The sequence below is a fragment of the Paramisgurnus dabryanus genome, chromosome 22 (assembly GCF_030506205.2).
Source record: "Paramisgurnus dabryanus chromosome 22, PD_genome_1.1, whole genome shotgun sequence".
Classification (NCBI taxonomy): Eukaryota; Metazoa; Chordata; class Actinopteri; order Cypriniformes; family Cobitidae; genus Paramisgurnus; species Paramisgurnus dabryanus.
Window position 1 is genome coordinate 20,296,135 of NC_133358.1, and position 14,397 is coordinate 20,310,531.

Here is a 14,397-nt window from a genome sequence, read left to right on the forward strand (position 1 = left end):
CGGGTGAGTGTATACCCTGATGTTCATAATCCAGTGAGATAGCATCCACTATCCATCTGCTCAAAGTCTGCTTGGTCACCGGTAAACCTTTTCTGGGTGAACCAAAGCACACAAATAACTGCTTGGACTCCTCCACTGAGCAGTCCTGTAAACATATGTATCCAGTGCTCACACAGGACACACCAAATTTAGCTTTTCCTGGTCCGCACTCCTGAATGGGGGAGGACAAAGGGCCTGCAGAACAATGGGCCTCGGCACATTGTTCAGCACCTTGGGAACATAACCTGGCCTTGGGTGTAGAAAAGCCTTAGCCATCCCAGGTGCAAAGTCAAGACATGTCGGGGATACCGACAGGGCCTGAAGGTCCCCCACTCGCTTTAAATAAGTAATAGAGCCACTTATGGGTGTCTACCCACTGATGAGCCTTCCACATGAGTATGGTAGGCAGAAACTGCTGCCGTTAAACCTTAATGGTGGAAGGAGTAAACTCATCAGAGAACGCTCCTGCAGAAACCTCAGAACTACGTCGACAGGGCAGTAAACTGGGTCTGTCAGATGAGCTGAACACCAAGAGGTGAAAATTTCCCACTTAAGGGAATAAAGTTTCCCCGTGGAAGGACAAACACAACCAGGGGGGAAAGGCATACAGACGTAGCCTCGGCCATGCCTGTACCATGGAAAACCACAGTGGGTAAAGTGTGGTGTCCTGGGATGCAAACAGATCTACCTCTGCGCGTCCAAACCTTTTCCAGATGTGGTTCACCACATCTAGATGAAGTCTCCACTCCTATCGGAGATGTCTTTTGTCTCGAAGGGGCATCTGCCACATTCAGGTGGCGTGGTATGTAGACTGCCCTCAGAGAGTCCAGAAGTGTATGGTAGGCAGAAACTGCTGCCACCTATACCTTAAAGGTGGAGTAATGATATGGTCTCCACAACCTCAGTTGGTAGCATGACATTCTTCCAAAGGAGTATGGTAGGCAGAGACTGCTGCCACCTAAACCTTAGGGTGGAAGGAGTTAACCCAGCAGAGAATTGCTCCTGCAGAAACCTCAGTACCACGTCAAGGGGCAGTTGACTGGGTCTGTCAGTTGAGCTGAGCACCGAAAGGTGAAATTTCTCTACTTTAGGGCATAAGCTTCCTCTTTGAGGGAGCTCTGAAGTAATCATCTGGTTCCCACAACCTCATTCGGGAGCATGAGGTCCTTACAAAGGAGCATGGTAGGCAGAGACTGCTGCCACCTAGACCTTAAGGGTGGAAGGAGTTAAGCCAGCAGAGGATTGCTGCTGCAGAAACCTCAGTACCACATAAACAGGGCAGTTGACTGGGTTTGTAAGAGGAGTTAAACACCAATAGGTGAAATATTCTCCACTTAAGGGCATAAAGCTCTCTTGAGGGTTGTCCAGATGAGATATGAGGTCCTTCTAGAAGGAGTATGGTAGAGGCAGAAACTGCTGCCATCTAAGCCTTAAGAGTGGAAGGAATTAAGCCAGCAGATAATTGCTCCAGCAGAAACCTCAGTACCACATAAACAGGGCAGTTGACTGGGTCTGTCAGGTGAGCTGAACACCATGACGTTAAGTTTCTCCACATGGGGCCTAAGCTCCTGATGGAGCTCTGGAGTAATCATATGGTCTCCACAACCTCAGTTGGGAGCATGAAATCCTTCCAAAGGAGTATGGTAGGCAGAAACTGCTGCCACCTAAGCCTTAAGAGTAGAAGGAAGTAAGCCAGCAGAGAATTGCTCCTGCAGAAACCTCAGTACCACATAAACAGGGCAGTTGACTGGGTCTGTCAGGTGAGCTGAACACCATGAGGTGAAGTTTCTCCACTTAGTGCCTAAGCTCCTGGGGGAGCTCTGGAGTAATCATATGGCCTCCACAACCTCAGTTGGGAACATGACATCCTTCCAAAGGAGTATGGTAGGCAGAGACTGCTGCCACCTAAACCTTAAGAGTGGAAGGAGTTAAACCAGCAGGGAATTGCTCCTACAGAAACCTCAGCACCACATAAACAGGGCAGTTAACTGGGTTTGTCAGGAGTAAAGTATGGTCTCCACAACCTCAGTTGGGAGACCTGAGCCTACGAGCCTGGCCCCCTCAGAGGCCAAACTGACAGGCCATACCTCTGGCAAGCTTCCTCCAGAACTTCTGTGGCAGAGAGATTGGGGAAAAGAGAAAGCCACATTGGGCAGTGTGTGCGGTCCTGAGACGCAAACAGATCCACCTCTGCGCGTCCAAATCCTCTCCAAATGGGGTTCACCACATTTGGCCGGAGTCTCAACTCCCTAGCAATGGGTGTTGCCATACAGGGCATCTGCCATATCCAAGTGGCCTGGGATCTAAATTGTCGTCAACGAGCACAGTTTGTCCAGAGACCACAGTGCCATTATCCCAAAATCAATAATGTAGTGATTTTGGACCTCTCGGCCTTCCATACTGTACTCCAACCTGTGGGGAGTGCGTTCTGGTGTCAGTGTCACACACCAGTAGCACGCACCCAAAAACAGGCCTTAGGATGGAAACCAAGGTTTTCTCCACACCACCAGAGCACGCAGGCAACGATGCGTGACTTTGATAGCAGATCTCCTTAATAATTTATTAATCAACCACTGATGTGATGTCTATCTGGACAAGCACATGATGGCTCATCAGGTCTGGACGGAAATGGGAATCCAACCCATACCACCATATTTCCAAGGCAATTTCAGTGCCATATCCGATGATGCGATTTTGATCCTTTTGGCTTTCCATAATCGCAACAACCTGTGAGGGATGCGTCTGTTGTCAGCGCCACACATCGACAACGCGCACCCAACACAGGACCTTGGGACAGAAGCCATGGCTTCCTTCCTGTTACCAGAGCACGCAAACAACGATGCGCGACTTTGATCATGCGAGAGGGGAAACCCCCCCCCCCCCATGTTGAATGGAGACATAAGCTCTAATGTAAGGAATCAGTCCTCGGATCTGATTGCATCACAATCGGTTTCAGTAACAGCATAGAACTGAGCCGCATCACTGAACGATTCCCCTACTTTTGGAACATTAAAGTAAAGGCTGTAAGCTGTCATTTCTCATGTGGAGGTTCTACAGCCTCCTGCACAAGAATGTAGCCATGCTCCACTACTGGAGCCAGCTGTATGCAGGTGAAGGTTAATGGGGGCTGCCTGTCGTACTACGCACCAAAGGGAAGCAGGCACCATAAATGAGGTGTGAGCTGCTTTGCTTCAATAAGAAAGTGAGTGCCACGAACGAAGACGTCACCCGCCTCAGCAGATGAGGATCTCGAATCGTAACACACAAAATCATTATCTGAATTATGGCGCACCAGCGGCCGATCAGGAGAATAAATGCTGTGCACAGCTGTACAAGCAACACACAGCATAGACACAAAATCACTGTTTGACTCATCAAACAATGACAAACAGCTCATGCAGGCTGTGACAGGCAGATATACATACATAGCCTACACATACAGGTGTAAAAACGTATGTATATATAATACCTTCATACTGTAAAAAGAGGAGGCTTCACGTGGAAACTGCACGTTTAGCCTTAAACAGTAGGCGGATTATGAAGATGATCCATCTCTCCGGAGAAAGACAGCTGAAAATATATGGCTCTCACGCAGGGCGCCTTCCCGATCCGGCGAGTGAGAGAGAGGGACTTCACGTGCAGGCGGAGATACCGCCGCCTGCGCGAAATCATATGGCGACTCCCACGAGTGCAACCGCCACTGAGAAGCGGGATCGCAGCCGCGAACCCAAGCTTCCTAGAGAGCGAGAGACAGATGTCACGGGTGTAGGCGGGGATACCGCCGCCTGCACGCATGAGTGCAGTCACCGCTCTGCCTCGACAGAAGCGGGACCGGATCCGTGAGGGCGCGAGCCTGAGATATCCTTCTCTAAGCGCGAAGCTGGAGCGCAACACGTGCACGGGAATGCTCACAGTGCACACAGCCAGTTTCCTCAAAAGCCAACTGTGCGTGCTGCGCTCGAAGACACACATACATGTGTATCCTTGTCTGTGATATCGCGCTGACAGGGAGATACACATACTTGAACTTCTTAAACACACTTCAGATTTATGCAAACATACACGTAGTCACTTGCTGAGGCACTAAAAGCGAGTGTGTTTGTGTGGGATGCCTCCTTATACCCCTGGTCCGCACGGCATCACGGTCAGTATCCAATCATCAAATTATTGATTATGTTTTACACGTGCTTCAGATTAGTCACGCCGAGGCGTTCCCCAAAGCGTTGCTATGGCGACGCAGCTCGAGTTCCTCGAAAGGGAACTATGTTGTTATAATTTATAACTTCAGTGCAAGCTAAATTGAGATTTTACTGTAAAACATTACATATGCATATATGCATTTTACAAATAACTGACGCAGCTGTTACTTTCTTTACTACGTTTCTTTGGATATTGAGCAGTATTATTTTTTAATACCAATTATCTTGGTATTCATTTTGTGGTTTATTTTGACGTGACGGTGGTTAACATACTTTCTCAGTAAAAGTTAACGTTAGCAGTCAGTGCACATGGTAGGCTTCATGACTCTTAAATATAAATATAAAACGTCATTATGATATGAAGCAAACATTACTGTGACACTTATTAGTTCTCTTAATCTTTGTTTTATTTAAGTATATTGAGTTTTCTTGTTTACCTATTGATGTTTATTTAATGTAATTTATTTAAAGTGACATTGCACTTGGGAAAAACATGTCTGGGTTATTTTGATAATTTAAGTTTGGTATTTTTTTTCTATTTTGCTATTCTATAAAAGTTTGCACTTTCAAATGTGTAGTGTGTGTTGGCTAAAGCTATGAAGATTTTACTTTCTGCTATTTAGTTATATGTTTGGTAATAAAAAATTAAACTGGCAAAAACAAACGTTTTTTTTTTCTCAGGGTCGGGGTGGGGGGCATTATAAAGGAATTACACTTAGGGCACCAAAATGGCTAGCAGCGGCACTGCCAACAACAATAAACTATGGCTGCCACAGTGCACAGCGAAACTAAAAGCAGATAAATGAAGACATCATGAATGGACAGGAATGATCCATTACATATCCATTATACGATGCTATTTGACAGCATCAATTTCCATGGGAGAAATTTTGTGTTTAATGAAACCCTTGTGTGTTGTAATGGTCTCTAGTCCTAATTTTTCTTATATGAGTCTTCTGGGGATAATTAAACTCTAAAACTCACACTTTCACATTAAACACATGTGAACATAAACTGAGATACGGTAACAACTTATTGCCGTACCCATAACATTTTGAATATTTACAATGCAACTCGTGGCCCCAGAATGTATCAGTCTGATTCATGAGTCGAGCTGAATCGACCCTTGACTGTGAATGCGGAGAACTGACAGACAGTTTATCTTCAAGCTGAAGCCGAATGATCCAGAGGCAAGTGGCCTGTTTAAAAATCCCCCCTATTTAGACACTGTTGCTGTAGGTATATTGATGTGGGTATATTGATTCAAAACACATAAATTAAGTCATCAGAGAGCTCCAGTTGAAATTGAAATCTGTGTGAGTGTGAGTATTGAAAATATACTTTGGTTAAACACATGGATTAGGCTGCTACCCAGTCTCACAAAGTTTCGTGATATAGTCACGTATTTTTTTGATTCTTTTTTCGTGCTATTATCACGAATTTTCGCGTTTTTTCGTAATCGTATCACGAATTCCTGTTTTCGTGTGATTATCACGTATTGGTTACTCAACTGCTTTTTCCTATTTTTAAACCATTGTCGCTTCGGTTTAGGGTTAGATTTGGTGCTTGCATTAGAATGTCACTTTATATATTGGTTTATACTATTTTTCCTGATTTATTTTTTTATATGTCGCCTGGCGTTAGGGTTAGAGTTGGGTTTGGTTAGGGATGTCATTTTATGTAAATCTAACCCTAAACCGAAGCGACAATGGTAAGAAAATAGGACAAAACAGTTGAGTAACCAATACGTGATAATCACACGAAAACAGGAATTCGTGATACGATTACGAAAAAACGCGAAAATTCGTGATAATAGCACGAAAAAAGAATCAAAAAAATACGTGACTATATAACGAAATTTCGTGAGACTGGGCTGGGATTAGGACACTAAGAAGGTCTGATATTGGGTCCATTTAGAAAATGAACATCAGACAGAAAGACCTTTAAGACTTCAGTTTTACTCTAATCGCTAAATGACAAAATTGATTATCATAACAAAAAATCTTATTTTGTTTAAGAGATAGAGAAAATAGAAATCTAATCTTCTACAATTTTTCACAGACTGAATGTTTAGATCTTGCTGGAGAAGCTCTTGGGGGGCATTTGATTATATTTTGTCCTGGAAAACTCTTAAAATATGGAAATGTAATAAACAACATTCCTACCATACAGCAGGTTGTATCAAAAAAATGCTTATTTGCAAACTCTATTCTTGTCTGAGAATATCCTTCAGATTCATTAGCTCCTGAGGGGGCTATCTATGTTTTAAGCACCACCTCTGTTATCCTTAGATGCTCTAAATCTGAAGAAAACTTCCACTTTCCTCTGCAGCTCAACATGCAATGCCAATGTCAAGGTTTGATCATGTGTATTCACTGTCAGAAAACTATACATTTTCTGTTGCTGGGGTGGTACTTTAAGGTTCCTGTTTTATACCTATGCAGGTATACTAAACATAATACAATGTTGTACTTATTGTGTACATTTAAAAGGTACAATTAAGTACTGCTAAAATGTAACTCATACAAAATTTGTTTCTTAAGGTACACAATAGTTCATTAGTTTTTAATATTGTATCCCAAAATAACAACATTTTAATGTGTTATATATCCATAAAGGTACAAAAATGAACAGTTTTGTACCAGTTTTTGTACCTCTGACAGTATAGTATGCATCTTTTCTTGCATACTGTAAATGTCTTTTACAGTAAGCATAAAGTTAGGAAGTAGTTTTTTGGCACATGCTGTTTGTTACAGTCCAGTTCTTTCTGCCGGCCTGTTTTCCTTTGTTTTCCCCAGTCATCGCCCCATATGGACTCCAATTCCTACCTCTTCACTTCCTCACCAATTCCTATCCTCTTCACTTCCTCACCTGAACTGCATTTGTTATCATCCTCACATGTCATCAATTATGTTCATTTTAATTGTCTAATTAAAACCCTGTTGTTTGTCCTAGTCTTTGTTGGTTATTGTTAAATGTTACCTTTTGGATGATTCTCACGAAATTAGACTTATGAGGTGTCATAACGCATTTTGATAAAAAAGTAAATGCAAAGTAAGAGTATCAAAATAAGAAGCATACAGTTAAAAACATCTCTTCATGTATTTTGCACATGACATCATACAAACCTTTTTTTGGGTTTTTTTTCACATTTAAGGGGAAATTTTTCATTACCGCAATGTGTCCATGACTGGATTTGGGTTCTTTGACATGGAAATATTTATTATTAAAAAATCAAAAAAATAAAAAGCTTCAGTGCATGTTATACTATAAACATTTACAGTAAAGAAACATGTGGTATTTGGTGATCATTGGTAAACTTAGAGACAATAATAAGGAATATAAATGTGTCCAAGAAAAATTTTCTCATCTTCCGCAACAAATGTCAATCTTTGTTTAAGCCCTCAATGAACTAACATTTTCAACAAAAAAAAAAATAGTTGGAAGGGACATGATTGACTGTAACACCCAAGATGACTACCAGATAAGCAGTTCTTATATTTTCTCTCCAGATAGAAGTTGAAATTTTTTTGTCATAGTACCTAGACAACTTTTTAGTTCTCATTACCGAAGAGTATTGTAGTATTGTTTGAGTTTGTAAATGCATATATTCAGTGTACTATCATGTTGCGGTAATGATAATTTTTGATAATGATAATCTAAAAATTTTTTAAATCATTCTATGGGAAATATTTTTTTAAATCCTCTAAAAATAATTGTTATAGTAAGTTCAGACCTTAATCTTATATGTGCAAAAAAATGGCTTCAAGGGCTTTTTAAAAAATCTGATTCTGGACACCTTCTAAATCTGGATTTTATGAGAATCGCCCTTTTGTCAATGTCAACAGTGATGTGAATTGTTTATCCCATTTATCGTCTCTATTCATAATTGAAGTTTTTTCATTTTCTGTTAATCCTCGTCCTCCTCCTCGTCTTCAGTCACTACACATAACACTGTTAACCAAACCAACAGTTAATTCATTTGATACATTGTACAGTATCAGTTCTGTATTTTTTTTTGTACTCTTAAGCCTGTTTTAGAACTGTATGGTGCTTTCACTTCAAACTTTGATGATGAAATGCTTGCGGTCATAGTAGCCCATTCGTTCATTTATGAAGGGGTTCTTACCTTTACACCTGCCTGGCACTTCAAAAAATTTATTCAATTCACCTTGTCAGCCTGAGAAATGAGTCAGTTGAGGATAACCTACTTTATACCTCAAAGGAGGTTTGGGATTATCACTGATATCTGTGCACAGTGCAGAGCATCATGCAGACTACGCCCTTTTGGCCAGCAATCGTAGAACGCTTAAAATGACGTGAAGAAAGTTTCAAATGTAAAATAACTGGGCTGGTACACATTAAAAGGCATTATAGGGATCTGTTTTGTTTAATCTATTAATTTTTGAATGTATATATCTATGTCTTTTAAATTAAAGTGCAGTGAACTCTGTTGCCATAAAGCTCCTGCTGGGGCCATTCATTTTATATTCGCTCCCTTGCCTGCCATTATGGTGGTGTAAACAGAAAGGGTCACGTGACATCCGGACCTCTGTAACCTCTGCTAATAATCTAAAATAAGCAGATTGGCTGATGAATTTTAGTTTTCCTCAGAACCTAATACATTCTCATTGATGAGGATTTAATATTCAACAGCAATCAGACTGTAATTACGCATTGATTTTTATATGAATACATTTATTGGCCATATTTTATTCATACATACACTGTAAAAAATCCAATTAATGAAATGTTGGACGGGCAAAAATATATAAGTTAAACCAATTTTTTTGTTTGAGCTAGTTGAGAAGACATATTATTTTAAGTCTAGATAAATCTGTGTTTAAAACATTAAATGAATGGTTATTTTCAAATCCAGTCAACATTCAGAATGGCCAGTGTTGACTGAACTAATTTAGACAAATCAGGTAAATATGTGGACTTATGACAGCTATTTTTCCTGACAACAAAATGCTCAAAATATTACTGTTATTTGGTCACAAAATGTAATTGTAAGAGTTGTTCAGGCGTGAATGTATGTGCTTAAAGTTTAAATATGCGGTCGGTTAATAAAGATAGCGTCTATTTAAAAGTGTGCTCGGACACTTTCGGACGGAGATTAGCTCCATATGAGCTCCATATGAGCTCCAGAAAATCAACGACTCTTAAGCGCTCACACCCCGCCCAGCGCAGCCTCGCCTCGGCAAGCGCATCAGAAATCGACTGCTGGCTCTGATATCTCTGTGGCGTTTAAACGTGATTTAATTCATTTTAATTTCTCATACTTAACAATGAAAGGGTTATGTTTTAAATCATATTTTAGGATTGCACTTAATTGATATCGCTGTTGAGTGATGTTTCATATCTTTTACATTTGTTATAACCGGACTGCATGCGAATTTGAACTTCAGAGCTGAAGGAGCGGATGGAGAAATAGTCCCAATATCATAACAATCTTAAATAAAACTTCTAAATATACCCGTGTGTGTGCCCGTGTGCGCGCACGCGTGCTCGCGACCCGCTCGCGCGCGTTTGTGTATGTAAAGTATGTGCGTGAGTTTTTAATTTAAAATGTCTTAACTCGGAAGGATCTGGATCACAGGTCATTTCATCTGAGATTATTCCGCACCTAACAGCAGGCAGCATCACTTACTGATTCACAGGACACAAGTCATCAGCCGTTTCCTCAAGTTCACGTCAGGTAAGTGTTTGTAAATAAATGTTAATTTTAGACTATATTAATTGGCAAAGACGCAAATACTCGACGTTTTTGTAAAGATATAAGTTATATAAAGGTGTGTTATGTTATGTGTCCGAGTTAAAGTGGAGCTATTTTAGTTAAGATTACCGGACAGAGTTTAGGACTCCGTCTTAATTATAATTGGGACATTTTTACAAACAAACCTTATAAAATACAATACTGGCGTGCATTTTGAGACAAAACAATAGCACTCATATGTTAAGAGATGTCAGTATTTTAGTCAGTGATAAGTCCTGTCCGAGAAAACAGCCCAATAGTGTTTAATTCAATTACGTGTGATGTCTGAGGGAAATTTGGCAATTTTAGAGTATAAAGTCTTTCACTGTCAAGCTTTATTATATTAAACATGTTTTTATGTATGTGTGTGTGTGTATTTATATTCCTCTGTTTATCAAACCAGAGCGGTGATGATGTGGAGCCAGACCAGAGGGTTACATGGCGAAAGAGAATTCTCCTAAATGGCCCTTCAGATGTTCTGAGTGACTTTGGAGTGCTTTTGGACTGTTTTATGCCCTCTATTTAGAGAAGACTTAATTCTGTATGTTCAGTCTGTATGATAAGTGAATAAAGCTTTTGTTTTTATGTGACTGAAGTTAATTATTTGTTAACAACACCAGCATAAATTATTTGATAAATAATTTAATTTTTTTTATAAAAAAATTCCCAAATAATAAATATTAATTGAAGTAACACATAAAACATTGACTAAATACTTAAATTTTAATTGACAGAGTCTTTGCTGTAAGTTTTTAAAGATTCAACTGATTAAAACATTTTAGTTGAATGAACTATAAAGTTAGTTGAGCAAACATACTTTTTTATATTTGAGTCAAGTTTGGGCCAACTAAAAAACATCAATCCAGGAAACACTTTGGAGTCAGAAATTGAGTGAACGTAAAATTTCTGTGGAACTAGTTACTAAAAAATAATTCATTGAGCCAACAATTAATTTTTTACAGTGTAGTCACGAAAGGAAAGAAAGGTAAGGGGGGAATAAAATGGCTTTATGAAACAGAATCAAACCTAGATATCCCATATAAGCATCCTAGTTCATTATGTCCTAAAATGAACTCAAGGTCATACCTGCAATGGATTTTGGGATTTCTTTATATAAAACTTCTGCATAAACCACTTTGTATTGTTCTTTGTAAGTGCTATAATATCACATCCCTTCTATTTAAACATTAGGAGCCCTATTTTAACGATTGAAGCGCATTGTCTAAAGCGCACAGTGCAACGTCTAAATGGGCGTGTCCGAATCAACTTTTGCTAATTTAACGAGAAGAATAATGGTTTGTTTCAGAGCGGTCTGAAAGGGTTGGTCCTTTTTTTTAATGAGTAATGGGAGTATTTTGGGCGTAACGTGCGATAAACCAACCAGTGTCTCAGCTCTCATCCCCTTTAAAAGCCAGTTGCGCTGGTGCTTTGTCTAATCCCTATGTAGATGACGGACTTTGTAAACTGAAAAACTAAGCGGAGGAAGAAGATGCCCAGTTTAAGATTAATGTTAAATAATTGTGCTGTTTTTCACTTTTCACTTTTTCACTTGTTTTTTCAACTGTATTGAAATTAAACCTGTTTTCTTTTAGTCATGGAAGTAAAAAAGCAGGCTTTTAATTGCTGTAAATGTATGGCTATCCAATATCATCAAAAATTATTTACAACTATGTAAGAAAAGGTTTGTACTCTAAAAAAACTTTATTTATAACAAACAGGAGATAAACAATTTACAAACGTCTGCACGTTTCAGCACTTGGACAGCGTCAGGTTTTTTTTAAGCATTACTTAAAAAATGTTTCTCATCTCACCATATCCACAGGTACAGAGTCGTCATATACAATAAACCCGTGAGGTAGCATTTAAAAAAAAACATTTAAAAACAGATTTGTTTAAAGCAAATCATTTATTTACTTACCAGGCTGCAGGTGAAGCAGCTCTTTACGCCTTCTAACGTCTCATAATCGGTCCTCATTTATGTCCAAGAGACTCAATAATAATCTTTTACATTCAATCCTTTAATCTTTCATATTTAAAAGCATTTTTGTGCTGCTGCGCATTTATGTATGTGATAAGCAAACCCGCGTTGTCGTCCCTTTTTTAGTCGCATATTACTAATGCACTCTTTAAATAATAAAAAACATATTGCGCCATTGACTTTAGACTTTAGAGCAGGTTTTTGTTGGTCAATGGCGTAGTTGATTTTAGTTGCCTCAAAATAGCAACGCGCCAACAATTCGCCTGAACACACCTCGTTTTCAGACCAGAACACCCATGGGCGCAAAAGGGGGCGCAAATGAATTTGTTATTTAAACAACGTGGCGCTAAACGTGAAAATGATAATTGCGCAGGGTTGAAACTAGCAAAAGACACTCGGTCGCGCATTGCGCTGCATCGCACCGGGTGTAAGATAGAGCCCATAACGTTAAAACGGTAAGATCCAAAAATGAAAATGCTGCTGTTTTGCATGTTTCTATTTTTTTCTTAAAAATTAAATATTAATAGGATCATTATCAGCATAATTAAAGGCAAAATGTACATTAATTTGATATTTAATATATCTTTGTTTCTTTAGGGGCAACATGTAAATAACATGTTAATGTTCCAAAGAAAATATTGTTTGATTCAATAATAAACATACACTTGTATTGATCAGAATCTTACACATTTCCTTTTTACGTGTAAAATCACAATTGTTCTTATTCTAATTATAACACTAAAAAAAAGTATTAATTCAATTTACTACATGTTTTAAGGTAAGTGGTTACCATTGATTTATTTAAGCAAGATATAAACAAAAGTTTTTTATTTTATTTTATTTTTCTATTTTTTTTTAATGTAGCTTAAATAAATTGATTGCAACCACTTACCTTAAAAAAATTAGTAATTTGAATGAATAATTTTTTCAGTGTATTTCCCAAAATCCAACTTTCTTTCATTTCCAACCTCAAAAGTCTTAGACGTTTAGACCCCAGGTACATTCATCAAAGGATTCAATTGCAGCATCCAAAATAATACCTCTGTGATCTGCACCTACGTGTGCTTTTCCCCATCAATGCAAAATTGTTTGTTGACTGTGAAAATGGCACAGAGCAAAGTTATTCTAAAAAATATCACCTGATGTGACGTTTCCTGCTGTTTTATTCTCACATCTCTCTCTCGCCAGCTCAATCTCATTTACCACGTCACACATCTGAACAGCACCAACCTGTGAAAGAGAGACAGAAAATCTCAGTAGTTTACCCACAACACAACCTTCAAAGCGTCAATCTCCTTCGTCTCAGTGATTCACCAAGATATTCTATTACTTTAAGTTGTCGGCTTTCATCTTGTAAGGCTTACATTTCATATGCATGTTTATAGATTGAAACTGAGCCTCGCGGCGTCTTATTTTAGGAAAATATTTACAATACAGATCTACCGGAAATTAGATTGTGGAGTGCTTCAAAAACCCAAAAATTACATTTTGAGCTTTTAGTTAGCTGAATTAGATTTTTATCGATAAACCAACATGCCAGTTCCTCCCCGTAAGCGTGCAGACAAAAGCGCATTTCTGCCTCGTGGAGATTATATCTGCCTGCGAGGGAGAGAATGAGCGGGGAACCAGTGAGTAATCGCCGGATTGCTCAGTGATGTCCACTGATGATGACAAATTCATGCTGACATTCAGTGGCAGGCAGCCTGTGGGTCAATAAGAACGTGAAAGTCCAACGAACAGCTTGAGAAGGTCAGTGAAGACATGGTGTTGAGGATCAGGGGTAATGAACAGGCCGAACTGAATCCCTAGTGTTGATGATGATGTGTGTTTGTGTGTGTACGTGTCTGTGTGTGGTGTTCTTTGGGTTTGAGGTGGTGTCTGAGCATGCTGTTGTTTTTTTATTTGTGTGCCTGAATCAGCCCGAATACATGTGTGTGTGTGTGAGAGAGAGATAGAGAGAGATGTGGGTGTTTACAGGAATGCCAGTGCATTTAAATGAAAGAGATCATTAACCAAGAACAAGGAATGGAGATACTTCCCCACTTTTATAGTGGGGAACACAAACCACCAGTTACATGCTGTAAAAATCTTCCCAGCAGTTAAATACAGCAAAACTAAAGGTAAAGTGTGTAACTTCCTTGTCACTACCGCCATCAAATTGTACAAATAATGGCTATTTTTAGCCGATTTCTCCTGTAAAGGTCTTAAACATTGTCATAGAAGAAATGAAAGCTGTAGCATAAGTTCTACTGGAAAGACTCAATGCCACGTCATTCTTTACATTTTGATCTAGCCAATCATCACTTGACTCTTGTAGTATATAAGTTCCCTCCTCAACCTATTCTGCATGTGCAGATGCTGATGCTGACAGTCACCTCCATCCTCTCCACCATCAGGTTGACCCTTGTCCATGCATCGGGGGG

General features: G+C 39.3%; 1 protein-coding gene across 2 annotated transcripts in view; it reads right to left on the reverse strand.

Annotated features, from left to right (window-relative positions):
* The window catches only part of vipr1b (vasoactive intestinal peptide receptor 1b), a 75,228-nt gene that overhangs the window by 46,985 nt on the left and 13,846 nt on the right, over window positions 1-14,397 (reverse strand). Inside the window, exon 2 of one of the 2 annotated variants that reach the window (XM_065258140.2) lies at window positions 13,114-13,204. The exons of the other annotated variant lie outside the window; for it this stretch is intronic. Coding sequence (XP_065114212.1) covers window positions 13,114-13,204 — 91 coding nt within the window. The remainder of the gene's footprint in view (window positions 1-13,113; window positions 13,205-14,397) is intronic. 2 annotated transcript variants of the gene reach the window in all.